This window comes from Diceros bicornis, chromosome X (genome assembly GCF_020826845.1).
Source record: "Diceros bicornis minor isolate mBicDic1 chromosome X, mDicBic1.mat.cur, whole genome shotgun sequence".
Taxonomy (NCBI): Eukaryota; Metazoa; Chordata; class Mammalia; order Perissodactyla; family Rhinocerotidae; genus Diceros; species Diceros bicornis.
The window spans coordinates 124,041,285-124,066,105 of NC_080781.1; the positions used below are offsets into that span (position 1 = coordinate 124,041,285).

General features: G+C 40.6%; 1 protein-coding gene across 1 annotated transcript in view; it reads left to right on the forward strand.

Moving 5' to 3' along the window:
- Positions 1 to 24,821, forward strand: part of ADGRG4 (adhesion G protein-coupled receptor G4) — a 98,886-nt gene that overhangs the window by 66,445 nt on the left and 7,620 nt on the right. Inside the window, 8 exon segments of the mRNA XM_058535121.1 lie at positions 2,806 to 2,940; positions 7,480 to 7,599; positions 8,709 to 8,754; positions 10,490 to 10,593; positions 12,992 to 13,113; positions 15,004 to 15,272; positions 18,614 to 18,692; positions 21,262 to 21,542. Coding sequence (XP_058391104.1) covers positions 2,806 to 2,940; positions 7,480 to 7,599; positions 8,709 to 8,754; positions 10,490 to 10,593; positions 12,992 to 13,113; positions 15,004 to 15,272; positions 18,614 to 18,692; positions 21,262 to 21,542 — 1,156 coding nt within the window.

The window sequence follows — 24,821 nt, forward strand, 5'->3', positions numbered from 1 at the left end:
ATGTATATTATATCTAAGAAGATCAGAAAACCCACAGGATGACGTTATAATCATTACTTTTAAAAGTTCTATGAAATTGAGAGAAAAAATAGTTTTTAATATTTACCTAGATATCTATCATTTCAATGCTCTTCATTCCTTTCTGAAGGTCAGGGTCCCATCTGGTAGCATTTACCTTCAACTCGAAGAACGTCACTTAGCATTTCTTGTAGTACAAGTTCTGATGGTGATGAATTTTCCTAGTTTTCATTTATCTGAAAATGTCTTTATTCTTGAAGGATATTTTTGTTTACGATAGAATTCTGGATTGGCAGCATTGTAAAGATGTTGTTTTATTCTCTTCTGGCCTTCATGTTTTCTCATGAGAAATCAGTAATCATTTGCATTTTTGTTTCCCTGCATGTGATGTGTAATGTGTCACTTTTCTCTGATTGTTTTCCATATTTCCTTTGTTTTCTTTTTGCAGTCTGACTATTATGTGCCTAGGCATGTCTTTCTCTGTATTTATCCTGTTTGAGGTTTGCTGAGCATCTTGAATCTGTAAATTTTTTGTCTTTCACTAAATTTGGGGAAATTTCCACCATTATTTCTTCAAATCTTGCTTCTTCACCATTCTTTCTCTCCTCTCCTTTCGGGACGCTAATTACACGTAAGATTTTTTTGATGCTGTCACATAAGTCGCTGAGACTGTTCATGATTTTAATCATTTTACTCTCAATTCTTCTGATAGCATAATTTCTTATCTTCGAGTTCCCTGACCTCTGTCATCTTCATGTTATTATCGAAACCATCCAGTGCAATTTTTAAAATTTTCATAATCTATTTTTAGTTCTAGAATTTCCATATTATTCTTTTTTTGCTCCTGTTTCTCTGTTATTTCTTCCTTTTGCATTAATTGCAAGCATATTTCCTTTTAAATACTCAAGCGTAGTTATAGGTAGCTGCTTTAAAAATCTTTGTCTGCTAGTTCTAACATCTGGATCATCTCAAAGTTAATCTCCATTGATTATCTTTTAACTTGAAACTGGGGCACATTTGTTTTTTCTTCACATATTGAGTAATTTTGGATTATGTTCTAGATATTGTGAATGTTATGTTGTGGAGACTCTGGATTCTACTATATTCCTCTGAAGGCTATTGATTTTTGTTATACCAGACAACTTGTTTGGAATCAAACTGTAGATTCTACCTCTCAGATGGCAGCTCAAATCTCAGCTAAGTTCCTTTATCTTTAGTTGGAGTCTGTCCTGTACATATGTGGTTCAGAGGTCAGGCAGAGTTTATACTCAGAATTTTGGCTCCCTTTCTTTAGCTCTTGCCTCTCCAGGATTCTCCCCTGACCTTCCAGTAGCTGTGGTTGCCCTGACCTTTTTTCTCTGGTTCTTCATGCCAGAAGGACTGCAGGTTTTCTATCAGAATTTTGAGTGTCCTTCACAGCATTAGTCTCAGCTTGCCGTCAGGCTAAAAAATGTAAGAACAAGTAACTCATCTTGTGATGTTACCTTTTTCTAAGTGTCTACTCTTCTCCAGAATCTGTCTGCTTCTGTTAATTTTCCAGTGCCTTTGAGTCATGGTTATTTTGTATAGTTGTTATATACAAGGGGGTTGAGTCCATTAGGAGCTACTGAACCATACTGAAAGCAGATGTTAACTTCCCATTGCATTTTGGTTACATATGGGGTTTTCTATAATAGGCTTGGGTGGAGAAACAAGCCAACCAACCCCAATCACATTCTTGGTACCAAACTGCATACATGTTGAATCTAAATCATAACCTCTCCATGCTACTTGATTGCCCTAGCAGAGTTCATTTGCACCAGGAGAAGAGCCATATGGCTTTTGGGCTCACAAGTCATTTTTAGAAATACTATGAACTTTCATCTCCCCATGATACACCCAGCTAGATAATATTTCCTTGAGAGGCAGCGTGGATAATGAGAAAAATGTGGGCCAAAATCACATATATCTTTATTCAATTACATTCCAGCTGTGTGACCCTAGACAAGTCACTTAATCTCTCTGAGCCTCCGTTTCCTGATAGCATAATACAACACACCTTTCAGAGCTGATAGACGGATTAAATGAGAGAATGCATGTAAGAGTGCCCATTTACCCTGTTTTTCCTGAGAGAGTCCAAGTTTACAACTGTGGTCCTAGTATAATTATTGGTAAAGCCCCCTTACACTTTCAGAAATGTTCCAGTACTTATTAAATACTATTACCAATCAAATCAGCAAAATCTTCTAATAATAACCCTCCAGAATTCCTAAGACCTAACGCCTCACTTACTTTTCCCACTTTTTAACAAAAGCGTTGCTCAATAAACTATGGGGTGAGTGTCTAATGTCATTATATTGTTTTTTTGTTGTTGTTGTTCTGTGTTTTCCCTCTCAGAACTATATGGGAGGAGGTGGTCTGCTTTTGAATACTGGCATTTATTTCTGAGAATCATGGCAAATTATTTAGTTTGTCATTCCCTTTTCCACCTCTATAAATACTCAGGTGGAAGCATATCAAAGGGAGAGAAACTCAAGGATAGGTTTAGAAAGGAAAAGGTGGTGTGTGTGTGCATCTATGTTTATGTGCACCTGGGTCACATCTTGGCCTGTGATTTGAGAGAGCGTGTGTGTGTGTGTGTGTGTGTGTGTGTGTAAAAGATGTAGCATAGCTTGTGGAGCTAGTTGCCACCCTTCAGCCCTCCATGTGGTACTCTGGAGCTGAGGCTGGGGCTGGGGTGGGAGGTGAGGAGGACTTTAAGCTGATGGCTGATGACTCCAGTTTTCATTTTCTGGCTTTTCTTGGCAGGTTTACCTAGGCAAAGTCCCTCTGGGGAGAGTTTTGGCTTCCATATATTTGCCTAAATCACTGAAGGAGAAAATTTCTCTTAGCAACTTACAGACCATCTTGTTCAATTTCTTTGGCCAAACTTCACTCTTTAAGGTAAGTTCTTGCTTCTGGTAACTGTCGTGGACCGACATCTGGTGACTCATTGTAATTATGAGCTATTTTCATGACGTTCTGTTTATTTTAGAATATGCTCTCTGATTTATTCCACAAGTCTTCCAGCACAACCTCTGGCCCTCAACATGAATCAACGTCTACTTTAATGATGTTCCACAGTTTTTAATTTTCACAGCTTCTCAGCTTTGGAAGGGACCTTAAAGATTTCTGGTGACCAAACAGAGGCCTCAAGATGTTTTAAAGCCGGAAAAGAACAGCAAGTTCTGATGAAATGCCCTTTCAGCTTGTCAGCAGTTTCCTCCCAAATCTCCCCTGGCTCCTCAAAGCCAACATGCCCACTCTCTTGGGCCAATTTATTTGAAGCCTAATGGTGTCCAGCAGGACACTTGCCTGCAGGCATTTGTTGCTTCTCCCCACCGCCTCCACAGAACATTCTCTGAGGGCTCCAGTCCTCACCCATTATTAAAACAGAGAGGCAGTATGATGTGGTGGTTAAGAGCACGGACTCTGGGGCCAGACTGGCTGAATTTAAAGCTGCTATTCCATAGTCTGCCTGTGTAACCTTGGGAAAGTTACTGAACCTCCGTGTGCCTTAGTTTCCTCCTAAGTAAAACAGGATAATAGTAGCACGTCACTGGGCTGTTGAAGGATTAAAGGAGTGAATACATCTAAAGTGCTTAGAATATTATTGCCTGGCACATAATAAGCACCACTAAGTGTTTGCATCCAGCCGTTGGGAAGACAGCAGAGTTTGCAGGAAGTTGTTGATGATGATCGCTATTAATGGTTCATATCGACACTTATCATCTCACTTACTTCTCACAGGAAACTGAGACAGTACAGGCACCCTGATCTTGGACTTCCAGCCTCCAGAACTGTGAGAAATAAATTTATGTTGTTTATAAGCTATCCAGTCTGTGGTATTTTGTTTTGGCAGCCTGAACAGAATAAGACAAAGAGGTTGAGTAATTTTGCCCAAGGTCACACAGCCAGGAAGCGGCATAGCTAGGAATCAAAAGCAGGCTGTTTGACTCCAAAGTTCAAGTATTTAAGAGGTCAATACATTAACTTACCCAGGTGTGTTTGCATTTTCTAAGAGACTACCCAAAGGAATGAATTTCTTCTTCTTCTTTTTTTTTTTTGTGAGGAAGATCAGCCCTGAGCTAACATCCCTGCTAATCCTCCTCTTTTAGCTGAGGAAGACCGGCTCTGAGCTAAAATCTATTGCCAATCCTCTTCCTTTTTTTTCCCCCCAAAGCCCCAGTAGATAGTTGTATGTCATAGTTGCACATTCTTCTAGTTGCTGTATGTGGGATGCGGTCTCAACATGGCTGGAGAAGCGGTGAGTCGGTGCGCGCCCGGGATCCGAACCCAGGCCGCCAGTAGTGGAGCACATGCACTTAACCGCTAAGCCACGGGGCCAGCCCAGGAATGAATTTCTAATGGTCAAATATTCACAGAGTTATTTTGGGGGAGGTCGTACTGGGCCAACTTAAATATACCACGTACCCATACCACACACCAACTCAAACGTACCACATTATCCTCAGCTATGTCTGTAGGACATTCTGTTCTCCTTGTATTCTCTAGCCTCTCTCCTTTCTATCTATCTAAATTCTATTTATTCCTGTGGGCTTAGCTCAAATCCCACTCAGGAAGCCTGCCTGGAGTTTGTGAGTCCCTGCTATCCTCCCCAACCTCTGCTTGTATTCTTGTCTTATACTTCTGCCTAGTTTCTAGACTTGTTTCCCCAAGTAGTTTGTGACATATGTCATGGCTCAGACATGTTTTATTTTCATGGCACCCAGCCCAGGGCTAGGTACCCAACATGTTTTCAGTAGACATAAATTTATTAGACCTTTTTTTTTAACAGCAAAAAATTAGGTTGGACCCAGGACAAGCCAGCCAATAAACAAAATTATAATAAAAATTAAGAATGTGATTCATAACACTCTGACCCTTTTGGTAGGCTTGTAATTTCTCTGTATCATCTGAGATGTCATTATTTTGGTCTTAATTTCTCTCCTTTCTTCAAAGGACTGTGCTTGTCTCATAGAATAAAAGATAAACTTGTTTTGCATAGATTTCACACCTAATAAGTAATTTTTATTCACTAACACCTTCCACTGAAAGAGGTTAAAGATCTTTCCGAAAATTAGCCTACAGACGTCATAGTGCCAGATGAGGAAGGATTAGAATGAGCCTGCTATCAAATTCTGAGCTGCAAGGGCCCTTATAACAAATAGTGTCCCATATCCTCATTTTACCAAGGAGGAAATCGAGACGGAGAAAGGGGAAGGGGCCTGCTGGAGGTGACACAGTTTATTCATTTATTCATGCAGTTACTTATTTATTTATTGAATTCCTAATATGTGTCTTGCATGGTGCTGGATGCTGGGGATACATAGGTGAGCAAGAGAAATGTGGTGCCTGCCCTCATGGACTTACAGTCTGATGGGGGAGAACAGAGATATAAAGGGTCTAACATTGAAGGGGGTGACCCAAGGCTGGTACCTGTGTCATTGGGTGTTGAGGAATGAGTACTTGCAAGAGATGCCACCTTTTAACTACCTTTCCCCCTGAGTCCTGAGTCTCACAGCCTTGCTTTCACACTGTTTCCTCTAACATCTTTTGATCAAAATTTTAACTGTCATTACAACATATTACTTTAAAAATCATTGATAAGACACCACTCTTGGAAAACAGGTACCTCCTGTCCCACTCCTCCACTAGTGCAGTTCTCAGGGAGAAGGACAAAGCACTAGGCAAGTACATTATGGCACAGGGACTCTGGGAGCAGAGACAGGAAAAGCCTAGTGTAAGACAGGTGTCAGCTGAGACCTGATGTTGAGCAGGAGCTAGAAAATGAAAGAGGGTGAAGAGAAGGAGGGAGGAGTGTTTCAGGAGATAGAACAGCTTCTGTAGAGGTTCAGAAGTGAAATAGGTAAAACTTGGGCCTAGAGCACAAAGGGGGGAAGAGTGAGAAATGATTTAGCTCCTTTCCCTGCATGGCCGCCATTTTGTAGGTAAGGGAAATAAAGCCAGAGAGCAGGTTAATTAAGTCCTGGGTCACTGTGTGCTTCTCCTCCTTTGGCCTTTCCACTACAGAAAACTACATCTCTTAGGCTAAGTTGGGAGGGTTGTTGGATATCATCTGGTTCACCTTCCATTGTGTTACCAATATCCCAGAAAGGGGAAGGGAATTTCAAGGAACAAGAAGGCTTGGGCTAACACTTGGTCTTTTGACTGTCAGCCAGAGCGCTTTCTACCATATCTTGCTGCAAACCTACCTCTATATCAGGCTACCCCAGGGAATTCCTCAGGGAAGGGAGCACTGAACCATCAGGCTGGCTTTGAATGAACAGAGCTGGTCAGGAAGAGGAAGTGAGTAGCTTCCTAGTGGAGCCCCAGGCTGCATTCACAATTACCCAGTTCTCAGTGGCTGCAGGGCACAGAAATATGAGGACTTGGCATCTTCTAAAAGTGGCCTGGGAGGCTCTGCAAGGGACGTCATCTGGGCTCATCTCCTCTAGGCTTTCTTGGCAAGTCCTCAGAGGTTTTGCTTCCTCTCCCTCCTGTCTTGCATCTGCCCCACCCCACATCTCTTCACATGTGCCCCAGAAGAGGCAGTCTCCCAGCTGCCTTGCCTCCTGGAGCCTTGGCATGTGGCACTTTGGCCCTGTTAATTAGCAAGCTCCACATCTCAATGGCTACATTCTACTTTGTTTCCTTTAAAACAACATTTATTAAGCATCCCTATCATTCGCTAGCTGTGTGATCTTTGTCCAAGTTTTTGAGCCTCTCCAAGCCTCAGTTTATGTGAAAAATGCCTATATTGTTTCACTGAGTACTGAAGACACTGTGTGTGGAAAGCACTTAACAAAGTAACTGGCTCATCGTGAGTACAAGATAAAATACCTGCTATGTGCTAGGCCATGTGGGGGACATCAGGACACACAAGGTCTAGGCTCTGGCCTTAGAGTTCCTGGTCCCTTAGGGAGGAGATGACTATCTTCAGAGACTTGTTCCAAGCTGGATGTTGATCAACCTGCTTCCATCTCCAGTAAGGATGGAACAGGAAATGGTTTATAACTAACCCGTGATGGATTTATGTTCCTCGTAAGGAGGGGCTCCCAAAAAGTAAGTGAGGATGGTTGAGGGTTAGAACTGGGATTAGTTGTGAAATGTCAGGGTCCGGAGAGTTATCAAAGTAGGGAATAGTTTCACTTTGTCGCTAGTGCAGTACTGAGTAGCAGGTGCAAAACCAATGCTTGTTGGGTAGATATTTGGATGCATGGATGGATTAATGAATTGTTCTAGCTTGGCATAATCGAGACCTTATGCGAAGACAGGAGATGAGCTAAATGACCTCTAAAAATTCCTTCTAAGCTTGTGATTTTATTTTCCATGTTTCTGTACCTAATGTGTAGTGCTTCAAAATTCTAGATTTATTATTAACATGCAAGAAATTAGAAATATAGAACTTGAACTCCTCTTCCTTATATGTTTCATCTACAGATCAAAAATGTCACTAAAGCATTAACCACATATGTTGTGAGTGCCAGCACTTCCGATACATCCATTCAAAACTTAGCTGACCCAGTGGTTATTACTCTGCAGCATATTGAGGGGAACCAGGTAACATATCCATTTTCATCTCAGAATAAAAAGGCATCAGAACTCCTCCATGATTTTCCTGTTAAAAATAATTGCCTAGTTAACAGATGTGATTCTAAGACTTAATGAAGATTGTCCCATTCCAGGTAGCAGAGATGTGTTATAACTGGGGCCTTCTAGAAATAATGTCTTAGCCTAAAGGGATAACTGATGGTGGGCTTCTAGCACTGTGACAGATTGGTCGAAGAGTGACTGGGGGCAGGTGGAACTTTTGGTTGTTCCATAACACTGAATGATATTTAATTCCATTTATTTTTGAGTGAGGTAAACAACTTAATTCAAAATAATTGAACATTTTTATGCTTTGAATTTCCATGAAGAGCATTAAAATATGTATTATTTATCACCAAAGGATTAAAACCATAGTCATATGGCATAACATAAGGTGTATATTACTAACTGATCAGATTTAGCTGTAGTATAAGAATGAATGACTATTCCTTTCTTTGATGTTAGTGTATGTCCAGTGTGAAATCTTAATAGCTTCCTTCGTTCCCAATCTAAAAGACCATAAGGGACAGCATCTTTTCCACAGGTCTTAATTCTAGAATGGAAGAAGGAAGAATGGGAAAGGGAATTAAAAAAAAAAAAAACAGATACCAAATGAAACATGGTAGATGGGTAAAATCTCTCAATTCCTGCTGGGGCCACAGCCCTCCAAGCACCTCCCAGTAACCAATTTCTCACCCCCTCCAGTTCCCTGAAGATTGCAGGAGCTGGTGAGGCCTCAGGAATGCTCACTAGGCTTAATGAGGAGACAGTTCAACCTTGTATCCATAAGGCTTGATCTCAGCTGTGAGCCTCAAATTCCAAAGTTCCACAAGGAACACCTACCACACATTTTAAAGGACACATATCAGACCACCATGCAGTAACATGTTATTTTCTCACTTGTAAATCCCAAGTTACTTGGGGTTAGTCTTAAAACCAACTCAAAAATCGTCTGTGTGTATGTGTGTGTGTGTCTACTGTTTGAAAAACATTGAGGAAAAAACACTTGTGTGTAGTTGTCATTGTGTGGTAACTATCATAAGGAAAGGTGTTTTACCTCTGATTTTTCTTTTTTCTAGAATTATGATCAAGTTCTCTGTGCCTTTTGGGACTTTGGGAGTAACAGTAAGTTTTTTCTTAGCAAGCTTTGTCTTGGCTCTCAACAAGACTTTGCCCCTGACCATTTTCCTGTTTGGCAGTTGGATGAGAGGGGTTGTACTGAAGCTACTATCTTATCAGAGCCTACAGAGAACTCTGATTGACCAAGATACAAATATGAAACTTATGTCTAATTAGGGCATGAGAGTTTAAAAAAAACTCTCTTTTTGGTAAGAGACTTATTTGGGAGATCAGAAAAATCACACAACTCAGGGGTAAGCAAAGCTGGAAGAAAGAAAGTTGGAAGACCTAGTGCAGAGTAGCTTTGGGCTGTTTGAAGAAAGTTGAGGAGTGAACATCTGGCTCTTTATCTGTGCTTTCCCATGGAGATTTACAACGTCTATTATCTCCTTCCCTTTTTCCCTCATTTCTTCTAGACTGACTGTGTGATCTTGGATAGTCCATTTACTCTCTTGGGTCACTAATCTTTTTATCTTTTCATTGAGGGGATAAGACTCCCTGGTTGGTCTCTAAGGGCCCTTCCTGCTTGGCTGGGTAGGAGTCGTTGGGGACAAGAGGAGAAGGGATTGGGGTAGGGATTACTGAATGGATTCCTCTTAGGCTTGCCATATCCACTGGAATCTCCAGGGATATCACCAAATCTCAGAGAATTGTCACACAGAGTCAATTCTCCCTGGCATGCCAGGAGTGGCTATATGACCAGTCCTTTTACCTGTGGAAGCTCTGCCTGGGAACTTTTCCCTTTTCAGTATCCTTGGAATTCTTGGAGAAAGGGAAATTCCCTTCCCATTCGACTCCCTGGGATGTGGGAATACTATTCCTTTCCTACAACAGAGATAGCACTGTCCTTTCCTGGTCCCCTCCAAGTCTCACAGGATAAAATGATGAGCTTTGTCCCTCACAGCCTCAATAAGTTGATCTGTGTGTTCATTGATGCCAGTTGCTGGGCTCCTGCCAGGTCACCTTTGCCCCTACCCCTCTATCCATGAATCCAGAACCACTGGAATCTATAGAGTTATCCTAAATGGACAAATTTCAACCACATGCTATACTTAGCTGCATGCCCTAGTATAAGCCCTCTGGTCTAGTGCTCCCCTGGAGGTTCTACTCTAAATCTGACCTAGTACCCAAGATCTACAGGTTACAGAAGTATGAGAATTGATTCTAGAACCCTGAATATGCTCAGGAGTGAGAAACTAGGTCGATGTCCAGTAGACCAGAGGCTTTAATTGGCCTTAAGGAGCTCCAGAACATGATCTCGCTTGAGTGCAAAGCATTTGAGACCATTTGAATTCTGGGTTGAATTGGTTGTTTCAGATGTTTATTCCAGTCCCACTGAGTGGGCTCAAGTGTCAGCCTATATTCCATAGCTCATGTCCTTCAAAAAGTTCTAGATCTAACTATTTCCTGTTTGTGCTACTTTAAAAAACAGTCCTTACTCTGTCACTACAGCGTGGTGGCAGGGCTGTTGTTCATGACAAGAGTCTGTCCTAATCTGTAGAAGTATGGTACAAGAACGGGAAAAGTAAGAGCCAAAGAAGCTATGCCATTTACAAAGTTCCTAAAAAGTCAATTTAGCCTATTAGACTTAATTTAATTTCAGTGTTCAATTATACCTCTATCTTGCTGTCTTAACAAATAATACTAATTACAACACACTCTCAGAAGGTGCATATAATAAAAAGTTAAACATTTCTGAGAAAAACAAAATTGCTTTGAAATTCCCTTATGCCTCCTGCAGATGGGCGAGGTGGATGGAATTCATCAGGCTGTAAAGTCAAGGAAACAAACGTAAATTACACAATCTGTCAGTGTGACCACCTCACCCATTTTGGAGTCTTAATGGTAAGTTGTCTCTCAATCACTCCTTAATAGAATTTTGACAACTTTTATTAAATTACAGACCAAGAATATATGTGTGAACTAAGTTATGGAAAAGTGGCATGCAAATGGAAAAAAGCCCCTCCTTTGTTCGTCCAAAGTAGAGCAGATTGAAACAAATATTTATTTTTCTCCTTATAAAATTAATGCCTGCTGTTCAAAATTCAAACATTACAGAAAAGGTCCCTCTATTCCCCCTCCCAAGAAATTAACACCTTCATGTATATTCTTTCAGATTCTTTTCCTATGTGTGTATTAACGTATGTTTTTGTTTTATAAAAATGGGATCAAGTTATTTATACAGTTTTTACCACTTGTTTTTCACCTGGCAATATATATTGGGCACCTTTCAGGCAAATATATATCCATCTACTTAAATGTTTTAAATGTCTTTATAGTATTCCATTGTGTGGATTTAACACAATGAATTCAACCAATCCACTATAAGTAGGCATGTTAGTTGTTACTGTTTTTCTCCATTATGAACAATGCTGTAATACACATTTTTATCCATTTGTCTTCTAACACTGGTGTAAATATTTCTGTAGGATACATTGACGGAAGTAGAATTGCTGGGTTAAAGGGTATGATCATTAAAATTTTTAATTTTAATAGTTATTGTTGGGCCGACCCCGTGGCTTAGCGGTTAAGTGCGCGCGCTCCGCTACTGGCGGCCTGGGTTCGGATCCCGGGCGCGCACTGTCGCACTGCTGCTCCGGCCACGCTGAGGCCACGTCCCACATACAGCAACTAGAAGGATGTGCAACTATGACATACAACTCTCTACTGGGGCTTTGGGGGGAAAAAAAAGGAGGAGGATTGGCAGTGGATGTTAGCTCAGCGCAGGTCTTCCTCAGCAAAAAGGGGAGGATTAGCATGGATGTTAGCTCAGGGCTGGTCTTCCTCACACACACACACACAAAAAGTTATTGTCAAATTGCAGTGTAGGAAAGAAGTATTTTTTTTTAATATTTGCAGTACTTAACCAAACAAGAGTTATCTGCTCAATTCGCATATCCAGGCTTAGAGCCTCAGAGTCATTGTTAACTCTTCCATCTTCTTTCTTCCCTATGGTCCTCCCTAACATCGGGACTTGCTGAATTTTCCTTCAAAATGGCTCTGAAATGTGTTCCTTCTTCTCCACTCACCCCTGAGTACTTCCTTAGTTTTCTTATTATTTTATTATATATATTATATACTGTTATCTGAATGTGTTGTGTATGAGTTGTTTCTCCTACCAGTGGTAAGCTCCTTGAAGGCTGGGAGTCTGTTCTACATTTCTTTTCTTTCTTTCTTTCTTTTTTTTTTTTTTACCAAATCTATTCAACAAATAAGAGGTGCTCCACTGATACTTATTGAATTGTAATAATTTTATTTAGCTCTCTCCAAATTGGTTAGAACATTACAGTAGGAGTCAAAAGACCAGGGCTCACATTCCAGCTCTGTCAGTAACTACCTACGTGATCTTGGCCAGTTTGTTTCACTTGTTTAGACCTTAGAGTTGTCTTCTGAAATGTGAAAGATTGGAGTAGACCAAGATTTCTTAACCTTGACACTACTGATATTCTGGGACAAATAATTATTTGTTTTGCGGGGCTGTCCTGTGCATTGTAGGATGTTTAACAGCATCCCGGGCCTCTACCCACTAGATTCCAGTAGCACCCTCCCCAGCTTTGACAACCAAAAATGTCTCCAGACATTGTCAAATATCCATGGGGGAGAGGTAAAATTGCTCCCAGTTGAGAACTACCAGAGTAGACCAGTGCTTCTTAATCTTTTATGCGTCTTGAATCTCTATAATCATCTGATGAAAGCTATGGACCTTCTTCCCAGAACAATGCACACATATATTCAAATAATTTTGTATGCCATTTCAAGTCTTTTATGGTCCTCAGGCTAAGAAACTACTGGATTATGCTATCTCTCAGGTCCATTTTGTCTTTTAATTTTATGAAAGTTATGTAAGGTCCAAGGAAAAGGAACATTTTTTTTTTTTTGATGTTCTGTGTAGTGTTTTGGGACACTCAGTTCAGATAATGATTCACTCTGCATCTCAAATTCACATCTATTAGTTTGGTTATATTTTAAGTGTGGAACATGTTAATGACAATAAAACCAAGGACTAAATGTTCTTCCAGTGCTGTTGATGGCTCTCCACGCCCTGTACACAGTAAGTTGCACTAGGCATACTCAAAAAACAATATACAGTCTTACCATATGTCTTTCCACATATTCTTGTTTTATAAGAGCTATAGCAGAGATGGTACACATCCTGGGAACCTCCTGTTAATGAGCACTGGAAGCATTTTACCATAAACTTGCTCTGGTGAATGTATAAAATACAACACATTGCATTCCCTAGGATTTATCCAGGTCTGCAGTGGATGCAGTGAATGAACGGATATTAGTGCTTATAACATACACTGGATGTGGAATCTCCTCCATTTTCCTGGGAGTTGTGATGGTGACATACATAGCTTTTCAGTAAGTTGATAGAGTCTTGCTCTGAGTAAGTTTAATTTGGTTTGATGGATGCTGTTGTCATTATAACCTTGTTAATTTCATAAAAATTTCCTATTTATCACAATAGGAAGAATTCAGATCCATTAGATTATGAATCGAACAGGTTAAAAAAAACAACCAAGGATCCTCTTAAAAAAATCATAATTGGATTTTTATAAAATCAAAAGGGTTGGGGTAGGAAAAGATTTCTCTAACAAGATATAAAAATACTAACCATAAAAGAAAAAGTTGATAAATTGGACTTCTTTAAAATTAAGAACTTCTTTCATCAAATGACATTAAGATAGTGAAAAGGCAAACCACATGTTGGAAGAAGATATTCACAATGTGTATATCTGACAAAAGACTTGTATGCAAAATATATAAAAAACTCTTACAAATCAAAAAGCAAAAGACAGACAATACAATTAAAAATGAGTAAAAGACTTGAACTGGTGCCTCACAAAAGAGGATATCCATGCCTAGACCTAACTCTTACCCAGATGGCTAATAAACACATCACAAAGTTCTCAACATCATTACTTATCAGGTAAATGCTAATTAAAACCACAATTATACTTCTGTGCACCTACCAGAATGACTAAAATTAAAAATACTGACAATAGCAAGTGTCAACAAGGATGTGGAACAACTGGAACTCTTATACATTGCTGGCGGGAATGCAAAATGGCCCAGATACTTTGGAAAATTCTTCGACAATACCCACTAAATTTAAATATATATCTAACTGTTGACCCAAAAAATTCACTATAAGAGAGAAATTAGTGCATATATCCGTTGAAAGATATATACAAGAATATTCACAGCAGCTTCATTCATAGTGGCCCAAAATTGGAAACAACTCCAATTACCTTAACAGTTGACTGGATGAATAAATTGCGGTATATTCATAAAATGATATCCTTCACAGTAGTAAAAAAGAATGAACTACTTCTATACAATGCAACATAATATCTAAATCTCATAGACATAGAGTTGAGCAAAGGAAGCAAGAAAAAGAAGAGAACATACTGTATGCTTCCATTTATATGAAGTTCCAAGTCCAGGCAAAACTAAATCTATGGGGATAGAAGTTAGAATATTGGTTACTCTAGTGGGGGGTACTGAATGGGAGAAGGAATGAAGGGGCCTTCTGAGATGTTGAAAATATTGTACCTCTTGATCCCAGTGGAGGTTCCTTAGGCATATTTGTATGTAAAGATTTATTGAGTTGCATTCTTAAGATTTGTGTACTTTACTATTTACCTCAATTAAAAAAAAAAACCTAAACACACACACAACATGAAAATTTCAAAATTTAAATCAAGAACTATTTAATAGAAAAGGAAATACGTATTTTTTTGATTTGGAAAATACTGGGTCAGTTTCCGCAAAGAACAATTGTGATCACTTAGTGAAACTTAAGGTCGTAGCTCCATGATGCCGAATGTCTGGATCTTTGGAAATACTCAAGTAACTACTTGAAATGGTTTTCATAGTCATCCTGCTCTTTGGTCATATGTAGATTCAGCCTTGAGTCTGCTGAAGGAGTGAAGATAGAATTGTACTATCCAGGAAACTCTTTCCTTCCTTTTCTCCAAAAGAGAAAAAGAAAAAGAAAAAAAAGGGACTGCTTAATTGAGAGAGGCTATTATTATTCCTGTTAGTGAAGGTCGCTATATTTAGGATACTTTGACTCGACCTGGAAAGAGGGTGGGGGATTCTAAAATTCAGTACTTGTAAGGTAATATGAGTAATTTAATTTTAATAGGCAGTTCTTTTATTCTTTCACTTGTTATGCAGATAAGATGTGGCAATGCTTGATTAAAAACAGAGACCATACCTAACTAAATATTGTGCCTTTTCTTTTAGCAAACTTCGGAAAGATCATCCTTCCAAAATCCTGATCAACCTGTGCACAGCACTACTGATGCTAAACCTGGTATTTCTGGTCAATTCCTGGTCGTCATCGTTTCAGAAAGCGGGACTTTGTGTCACAGCCGCGGTGGCACTTCATTACTTCCTGCTCGTTTCTTTGTCTTGGATGGGCCTGGAGGCGGTCCACATGTATTTTGCTCTAGTCAAGGTCTTCAACATATACATTCCCAATTATATCCTTAAATTTTGTCTAGTTGGTTGGGGTAAGTATATCCGCCATTGTCCTTGATGGCTCTGTTTTAAGCTTGTGTATCTTTCTAATTCTAGCTCCATTAGACAAATTATTTGGGACCAAATTCTGTTATTATCATAGGTAAGGAATTAAGGATTGCCTCACTGATGTTTGGGTGTGCATCTCTTTTTCTGCCTATATTGCTCTATAAATTCAACTTTTAACCTTTATGGTGAGGGATTGGTCCACAAATATTTACTGAACACCTGCTTCTGTACTGTGCTAAATGCTAGATCTATAGTACTAAAGCTGTCAGATTTTATCCTTCCCTCTGTAGAAATTACAGTAGCAACAAACACTGATATAATAGCCAACACTCAGGTAGCACTTACATGTGCCAGACAGTGTTCTAAGAGCTTTACGTAGTCATTTAATCTTTACAATATCTCTATGGAAAAGGCTTCATCGTTATTCTCATTTAATAGATGAGGACACTGAGGCACAGAGAGATTAGGTAATTTGCGAAAACTCACACAGCCTAGCAAGTGGCATAACTGGGATTTGAACCAAGGAGTCTGTCTCCATAGTTTGGACTTTTAACCTGTATGATCTAACAACATTATTTAAGGGGCAGGAAAAGGATTTGCAGTGTGTGAAAGGTGCTTGGTCAGACATGTCCTGATTCTCACCACACCTCGTGACTGTCACTCTCATTGCTGCCCTATGGAAGAAGCCAGGAATGAATCTCAGCGTGAATATTTCCTAATTTAAATGTCACTTCATTGGTTTGCTTTCCTGTATTTCTGAGACAGCTCAGCTCCTCCCCCACTTTTTGCCTTTTCAAAACAGATTTTGAATTCAGAAAATGCGTTGGACACATAGGAGATGCATGTTAAGTGGGATGCATAGGATACATAGGAAGATAGATTTGTCTTTCACTGCCTTTGTGAAGACAATAGCTTCCCAATTAGCTACTCATCCTTTTAATGAGTTCATTAACATAGTACATGCTTCCACTGGACATGCAGTCAATGCTATTATCCATGCTAACGTAGGGAGCAAAGACAGGCAAATACTAAAGCATAATCTAAAATATTGTTTTAGCACACTTTGGAATCCATCAGAAACACAGCCCAAAGCAGTCAATACACTTCTCTTTATGCCTGGCAGCCCTCACCTTGAGTCAACCAGAAGATTGAAAAACGTTATGGAAGAGTCTTCATGAATAATCCAAAAAGCAGAGAACCCACATATGGCTAAGTGTGAAGGGGCTGTAAATAGCACTCAATCCTGGCTTTCCCTCTCCCTCCTTATCATTCATTCTCAGCTTCCTTTTCAGACCCTTCCTCCTTCACTTGCTCCTTAAACGTCGCTGTCCCCCAGAGCATGCTTCTTACCTCTTTGATCTTCTCATTCCACACACTTCCTGGGGTACAGGGAGAGGCAGCAAAGGCTAAGGCTTGGTACTTGGAGGCAGGAAAAATTTGGGGTGTGTCAAGTACATCCTCAAGCCAAAGCCAAGGGCTGACTGGCTCAACCAGTAAAGATACAACGAGCCACTTTCAGATTCAGTTGATTACTTACATAGACGGTGAAAGGAAGAGTAGCTGATGGTGCCAGCTCCCAAGTCCTTGTCCTACACACTATAAACAATGACACCAAAACGAAAGGGAACAGATGGCTGCCACACAAGCTGTGGGATTCCCTGTTGCTGAGGAGCCGGTTCGAAACTGAAGCTATGTGGTTTTATATTCTGCAGCTCTGTTGTGAGGGGGGCAGGGTGCAAAGCCCCACGCCGCCTCAGAACCTGGGAGGTGATGAGAAACTGTCTTATGACAGCCTCCCAGAGGAGATAGGCAGGCGAGTAGGAGATAGCCTCAGAGCACCTCCTCATAGGCCTGTTGTCTTCTTGAATTCGTGGAAGATCATAAGGCATCCTGCCAAAATTCAAATCAGCTGCTGTTCAAGCCTTTGCCTGCTCAGCCTATATGGCTACCTGCAAGGTCACCAGGGAGCCACTGCAGAGGTGTCCCACTACAGGGAGTTTCAGAGCATTTAAATAATGTACAGCATAGGGAATGTAGTTAATAATATTGTAATAACTTTGTATGGTGACAGATGGTAACTAGACTTATCATGGTGATCATTTCATAATGTATATGAATATCAAATCACCATGATGTACACCTGAAACTAATAGGATATTGTATGTCAATTATACTTCAATTAAAAAATTAAATCAATAAATATTACGCAATGCAATCAACTGTAAGGAAAATAAATATTAGCATCTGTTTATGTTTGAAGTTCTATCTTCCTAATGCCAAAGCAACCTGTTGAAAAGGTTTTATTCCTTTATCTAAACCCCTGTCCAAGGCAATAGATTTGTCCACTTTTTTTTTTATAACCAGTAGGGATCTTTTTTGTTTTAATTATCAAAATGTAAACACAGCTTAGAGACTGCCTCACAACTTCCATCTTGAATATGAGGCCTCCCTCCATCCCTCCCTTCTGGCCTCAACAGGTATTTTTTTAAACATCTACATCATGCTAGGCACTGTGTTAGGTATGTCATGTACACGTTAGAAAGGACTGTCCTGTTTGTCACAGAATAGGACACATATGTTTGGCACTCTTGGGGTCAGAACAGCTTTGGAAAATATCTTACAAAACCTCTAAAATGTGTGCGGGTGTAATACTCAGTTTAGGAGCAGCACATTGTTAGGAACAACGAAATCATTTAAGTTTTGCAAATGTATGTGAAATGGGATTTTTAAACCCTGTGTCTATACTCACATCACGTTTGACCACTTTGACTGAACGGATTGCTTTATTATAATCTGGCTGAATTGGCTGGTTGTTAACTGGTCAATCTAGTCAAAATGTCAAACTAGTAATGAGTGGGAAAACAGCTCCCCTGTCAGAAAATCACTGAAGGTTGCAGCTGATTGCCTGTGCTCTTCCTCCAAGGTGACCTAGACAGAAAGATGCTGGGAACTAAGGGGCGGTATAGAAAGGGAGAAAAAATTGGCGGCCCATCATCTGAGAAGAAATGCTTGATGCAAACTTGTATTCCGATGAACTAGATACTTCTATTGCCAAGTTGATTTTTTGGCACTTGAGCTATTTTTAATAACCAGTGGGCGTTATATTGGAGCCATTGGCATGCTGTTTAGTTTAGCAGATTGGAGAACTCCTAGAAATGTTTAACTTGGAAGAATTCACAAACATTTTGCAAACAATGGTATTCTGATGCCCGCACATCTGTGGCTCGTTTAAACAGTGTCTTAATGTATCAATGCCCACAGTCATTGATCAGGATTTCTCCCCCGCTTCCTAATGGGATGCCTTTGGCTTGCTTCCCCACTCTAGGAATCCCAGCGATCATGGTGGCAATTATACTCAGTGTGAAAAAAGATCTGTATGGAATTCTGAGCTCAAAGACTCCATTGTAAGTACCAGCATTTCTGCTTCTCAGACAGTGATGCCCTTGACCATCAGGGTGTGGTGGGGTGTTCCAGGCCTACGGCTTGGTCTTGACGCTGGCTTTAGGGAGGACTCAGCCTCAGCCTTTCTAACCTAAACACAGTCATGGGCACACTTACATGATGGTTAGGTGCCTGGGCTCTGTATGACCTTGGGCAAGTTACCTTACCTCTTACTTCCATTTCCTCCTCTGGAAAATGGGGATAATAATGTTTGCTCTCAACGTTGTGTGCAAATTAAAATGACAAATCATGTATAGAAAGTGCTTAGCATGTGGCCGGTTCCACAGCAAGTGCTACATAACTGACAGCTATTGTGATTATGATTAGAAAGCTCACAGAAGTTGGAAAGAGTTGGAGTGGTCACTATAAAGACATACTGAGATGAGTTGGAAACATTTTCTACCGTTCAACAACAAAGTTCTCCCCTGAAGAAGACTCCACCACTTTCCTTTGCAAACTGGCTCGGCTTTGTTGTCCTGTTTATTCTTTTCTTTATTTCTTCTTTTCTTTATATGTGTAAGCCCATCTCTTTGGTTTTCTCATCCGCAGCCACAAGAGACTAGCCATTCACTTTGCTCTACCTCTCTAGAACCTTCTTTTACAGGCCTGGAGATAGTTACCATGTAGTCTTTTAGACTGCACAGTCTCATTTCACACTCTGATAGTTTTTTGTTGTTGTTGTTGAGGTCATAATAGTTTATAATATTGTGAAATTTCAGTTGTACATTATTATGTGTCAGTCTCCATATATATGTGCCCCTTTGCCCCTTATGCCCACCCCCCAACCCTCTTCCCCTCTGTAACCACTAATCTGTTCTCTTTGTCCATGTGTTACTTTATCTTCCACGTATGACACTCTGATTGTTTATTATGTACCCATATCCATTCTTTTTATCATTGCCTCTCAAGTTCTTCCTTGCTATAGATTTCCTCTCTCACTGGATTGGAATCAAATATAGGAGGTCTTGCCCCCCAGACTCCTCTGTCTTTCATATTCAGATGACAGTTTCCAGAAGGTCAAAATTTTATTGCCCTTTCCAGCAGATGCCTTCTAATTATAATTCCTTATTACCCTTTCTTTCTCTCTCTTTTCTCTTCCCTTCCATCTCATCTCCTCCTCCATCCTCCCTCCTTGCCTGTTTTGTGACTTAAAGGGTCCCCAGTCTCTGTCTAAAGGTGGCTCTTCTTCAAAGATCAAAAGCAAAAGCAAAACCAGAACAAAACCAACTCCACTCCCCCTGACAAGAGTCCTTTCATGTGTGAATTGGTTAGTAAGAGGTAGACTGCACTAAGAGCTTTTTCAAAAATAATTATATTTTGAAGAAGTAATACATGCACATGGTACAAAATTCAAATGTACAAAAGGGTAGAGGATGAAAAGTAAGCCCCACTCCCAACCCCCAGCTACCCAGCTTCTCTCCCCTGATGCAACTCTTGTTACCAATAATCAAATGTGTATGGATACTCTCTTGCACGCTTTGTTACCCAAAGTGTAGATAGACATTGTTTGGTACTTAACAATGTGTCTTGGAGATGATTCTCTATCCAAACATATAGCTCTGCCACTTTTTAAGAGTTTTCTATATCCTTCTTTAAGGCTAAAGATGATATTCAAGGAACCCTAAGTATTAGTCTCCGTTAGGGAAATTAAAAGCTCCCCCCGCCACTGCCTCCAAGCACACACAAACTCACAAATACATGAAAGTATCCACACTAACATGAACAATATGACCACAAGGGATTTTCCCGGTTCTGGAAAAGAGGTCTCAGCTAAGTTGACACACAGTTAAATTAGCGAAGCTTGTCTGTGTTCAAAAATCAGAGGTAACACCTCCAGTAATTGGAAATGATATTAGATAAAATATTTGTTCATATGAATCACCACATATGTCTTATTTAATAGAAACTGTAGAACCACTAATCAATCCAGTGGCCGGTGTTGCCTTTTGTAGTCCAAACCTGTAACTGTGGTGGGAGGTTTAAAATATACATCATATTGAAAGCAATACAACTAGAGCTGTCCTCTTTTTGTTGCATTTTCATTAACTCTGATTATCTCATCATTGTTTGATATAGCATTCAGAAAAGCCAGTCACTGCTCATGTCCTTTTATTGTGATATTTATCATGCAAAGCGGAATTCATCCTGCAAATAAAAGCTCAAGTGTAGGATGGGAGGTGGTGAGAGCAACTTTGGGGGGAAATACATAATTTGTTTTTCTGCTGTTGAGAAAGAGAGTAGCCTCCTAGGGAATTGGAATGAGACGTTTCTGCATATGTAGGACAGAAATATCCTCTAGGATTTCTAACTAGATGCTGGAAAGAACCCTGGACTGGGGCTCAGGAGATTAGGGTTCTAGTCCCAGCTCTGCCCCCAGTGAGTGTGAGTGAACTCTGTCAAGATTTTGTCTCTCTAGATCTAGGCGTTCTCAGGAGAAATGAAACTGACTAGGTGATCTTCAGAGTCTCACTGAAAACTATGAGTTTGTGTTTTTCTATCTCACAATGGTCTTCTCTTCTTTGTCTCTTACAGTTGTTGGATTAAAGACGATTCTGTCTTTTACATCTCAGTTGTGGCTTATTTTTGCCTCGTATTTCTCATGAATCTCTCCATGTTCTGCACTGTTCTTGCTAAATTGAATTCCATGACACCCCAAAGCCAGAGGACTTGGCAGAAGATGATCCTGCATGACCTCAAAAGCACAACAAGCCTGACATTCTTACTTGGTCTCACCTGGGGGTTTGCCTTTTTTGCCTGGGGACCTGTGAGGATCTTTTTCTTGTATCTTTTTGCCATTTTTAACAGTTTGCAAGGTAACTGCTGTTCTTTGTACTTTCTGTGGCTAGCTAGACCTCCACCAAAGCTTTTGCTGCTTTGGAAAATAATCTCACCTTCAGGGATCCAGAGGAGGAAAAGATACTCCAAGAGGCTTCTGCTGTCAATGAGTTGACAGGCAGACATTGGAAACATTAGCTAAATGTTAGGGCTTCATTAAATGAGCCCACTCTCTCTTACTCAGGGATGTAGAGAGAAGCCTAGAGTGCTAACTCAACTCTAGCTAATTGGCAATGTCTATATCAAACACTGATTGTCAATACTTCTTACAATATTCATTGCATCAACACATTGTGCTCGTAAGTGTACAGATTCACACTTATGTTGACATTTTGAAGGGCACCATCCAGTTGAACATAGCAATTACTGGACAGCAGAAACATTAAACTTTTGACCGCATAGATTCTGGCTGCATCAGATATCCTAATATTGTGGGAAGGAGCCAGGCTAGGAAATCATAGAGTCCTAGAGGAAAGAAGGTAAAGAGCAAAGAGCAGTGGGCCAAGGCAAGAGGCCAAGGTTCTAGTCCTGGTTTTGCTACAAATCAACCTTGAAAAAGTCACCACAACTGGTTGAATTAGATGAGCCTAAGTGAATGGCTCTATAGTTCTTTAATCTCCTCCCTATTTTCTGGTGAAAGGAGCAAATGATGATGAAATAATTAAATGGTAGGCCAAGATGACATGACAAGTAAAAGCTAGGGATCTGGTTAATACACCTCTGAGTAATTGTTGATGTTCATTTTAACCTGATTTTGCCTATTAAAAAATCTTGAGGGGAAGAGGCATGAAGAATGATTTCCTGGGAGTCTCAAACTCCACCCCATGCTCTTATCCTCAGGTTTGGCCCAGTTCTTTTGGGTTACTGGGACAGGCTGTGAGTCAACTTGGGCAGTCCATTGAGTTAGGATCTCCCTACTGCTCTGAACTATTTCTTCCCTCAATAAACCCTTTTACCAGGGTACGGTCCACTGGTGGTCCCATATGATGCTCCAGCAAGGAAAAGAGTTATATGGTCAAAGAAGTTTGGGAAATGTGGCAAATTACATTCCCCCATTCTTGAAATGGCACAATATACGTTAGCATGGTAAAAACTCTGAGGAATACTGCTGGGGGAAAATAAAAACCTTCAAAAATTTGTTTTAACCCAGCATTTAAAAAAACTTCAGAACACTTTGTCACTGTGGTTATTAGCCCCTGAGGAACCTTGGGAAATATGAATTGGTGTGCAGTTATATGCCAGGCATTTGCAAGGTGCTGCAGAGAGATGGGGGAGGAATCTAGAATAAGACAGTTTTTGCCCTCATGTCTTATGATGCAAGAAACCATCTCATTTTAGAGCAATGAAGTGTATCAACTGAAACTTTCTGTCCCACCAGATTCTGCGAACCTTATATAGCCATATTATGACTGGAATGTAAAAAGACACAAAATGTGTTGTTCTTCCTCCAAATGCCATCTTTATTCCTTCTGGTAGTAGGGATAAAATTTTTAGGAGCTCTCCACACCACTCTCACTTGGTTCACTTTTTGAGGCTACCAGCACTTGGTTGTATCCTACATTGCTGACTGAGGCCCTGGTGATGGTTGTATACTTTACCTCTTGACAGAACTACCTGGCCTACACTGAGATACCCTGGTCTCGGTAGCATGCTTTAAGTACCAACCAGCCTTGGTGTAGAATGTGTACAGAAGTGGATTAGGAACCATGTGCCTGTGCAGATTTCTTCCTCAGCAATCACTCCAGGCTTCTTTCGGCTCACTAACTCTGAGGAGAAACGCACTTACTCTATGAAAAGAGGGGTTAAAGAGAAAGCTGACAAGTGAAGAGGAAAGCAAAGCAGTTTAGAGCTTAAAAAGGAGAGAGAGGTGTTTTCAAAACAGCAAGCACTCCACTCCTATGGTGGAAGGGGAAAGCAGTATCTAAGCAGGAAGCCTACATGGGTAGGAGCAGAATCCCATGGGGATCTCCGAGGACTAAAACCAAAGACTTATAGCCCCAGCATCAACAGGGCCAAGCTGTCTCTGTCAGATACGCTTTGTGTCAATCAAGCACCTAGGGTTGCTAGTTCTAGTCCCACCTACAAGATAGAATGTGCCATCTTGCAGAGAGGGTGTTTTCAGAGCCCTGAGTTTCAAACTCAAATTACACACACGCAGACACACACACAGACACACACACACACACACACCCCCCAAATACTCAAAACAAGAAGGCAATGAAACAAGTGAGCAAAATAGCCATTTAAAAGACAGGTGGCAAGTTTGCAATTCTGGCCAAAGGAGGTTGCCCTGTGGTCAAGTGTGAAAAACTTATGCTCATGATGAGCCATTCTGAAGGAGGGGTGCACAAATAAAAATGCAGGTGACAAAAACCTGACATCTTCCTTCATGCCTGTGTTCTAGTGCGTAAACAGATCAATCTGTTATTGGAAAGGAAGAGGAAGGCTGTCAGGCAGAGAGGGAGAGCTGGCAGGCAGCTCATTAGAATTCACAGAATAACCTTTAAGTCTGAGAATGAATAAACTCCATGCAGGAAATCAGAGCCCCAATAGGTGCTTGTTGTCACTGTTGCCCCTTGTTTGTGCTGAAGCTGGAGGAGTTTTACCTGCTCTGAGACTGGGATTTGCTCTCATCAGGTTGCTGCACCACCTTTCAGGTGGCTGCTGCTCAGAAAACCAGTGAACGCTGCTGGATTCATCACCCCAGTTGTTTGGTTACAAATGGAGATAAAGACCTCAGGGGACATGGTGGGACATGTCATACTGTTTAGCCTCCAGATTGCTGCCTCCCATCCGGAATCAGAGAGTCTCAGGGCTGGGGCCTGGGAATCAAGATCTTCCCAATCCAGTTTCCCATGGAGTGACAGAAGTCACATGCCTCTACCTGAAACTCCGGAGACACAGAGCTCACCATTCCATAAAGCAGGGCATTGAACTTCTCTTTCTCTTTATTGAAATATATCTGACATATATCCTGTGTAATTTTAAGGTGAACAACATGTTGATTTGATAAATTTGTGTATTGTAATGTGATTGCCGTTGTAGCTTCTAATCAGCTCTGAATCTTACCTGGGTCATCCTTTCCTGAGGGTAGTATAGTGCAGTGGTTAAGACCTTGGGCTCTGCAGTCAGACTGCCTGTTTTCAGTCCTGATGCTGCCAGACCAATATTAGCTCTGTGACTGGGTCAAGTTTACTAGACTTCTTGGACTCTGAGGTCTCTCATCTGTAAAAACAAGACTAATAGCACAATGCCTA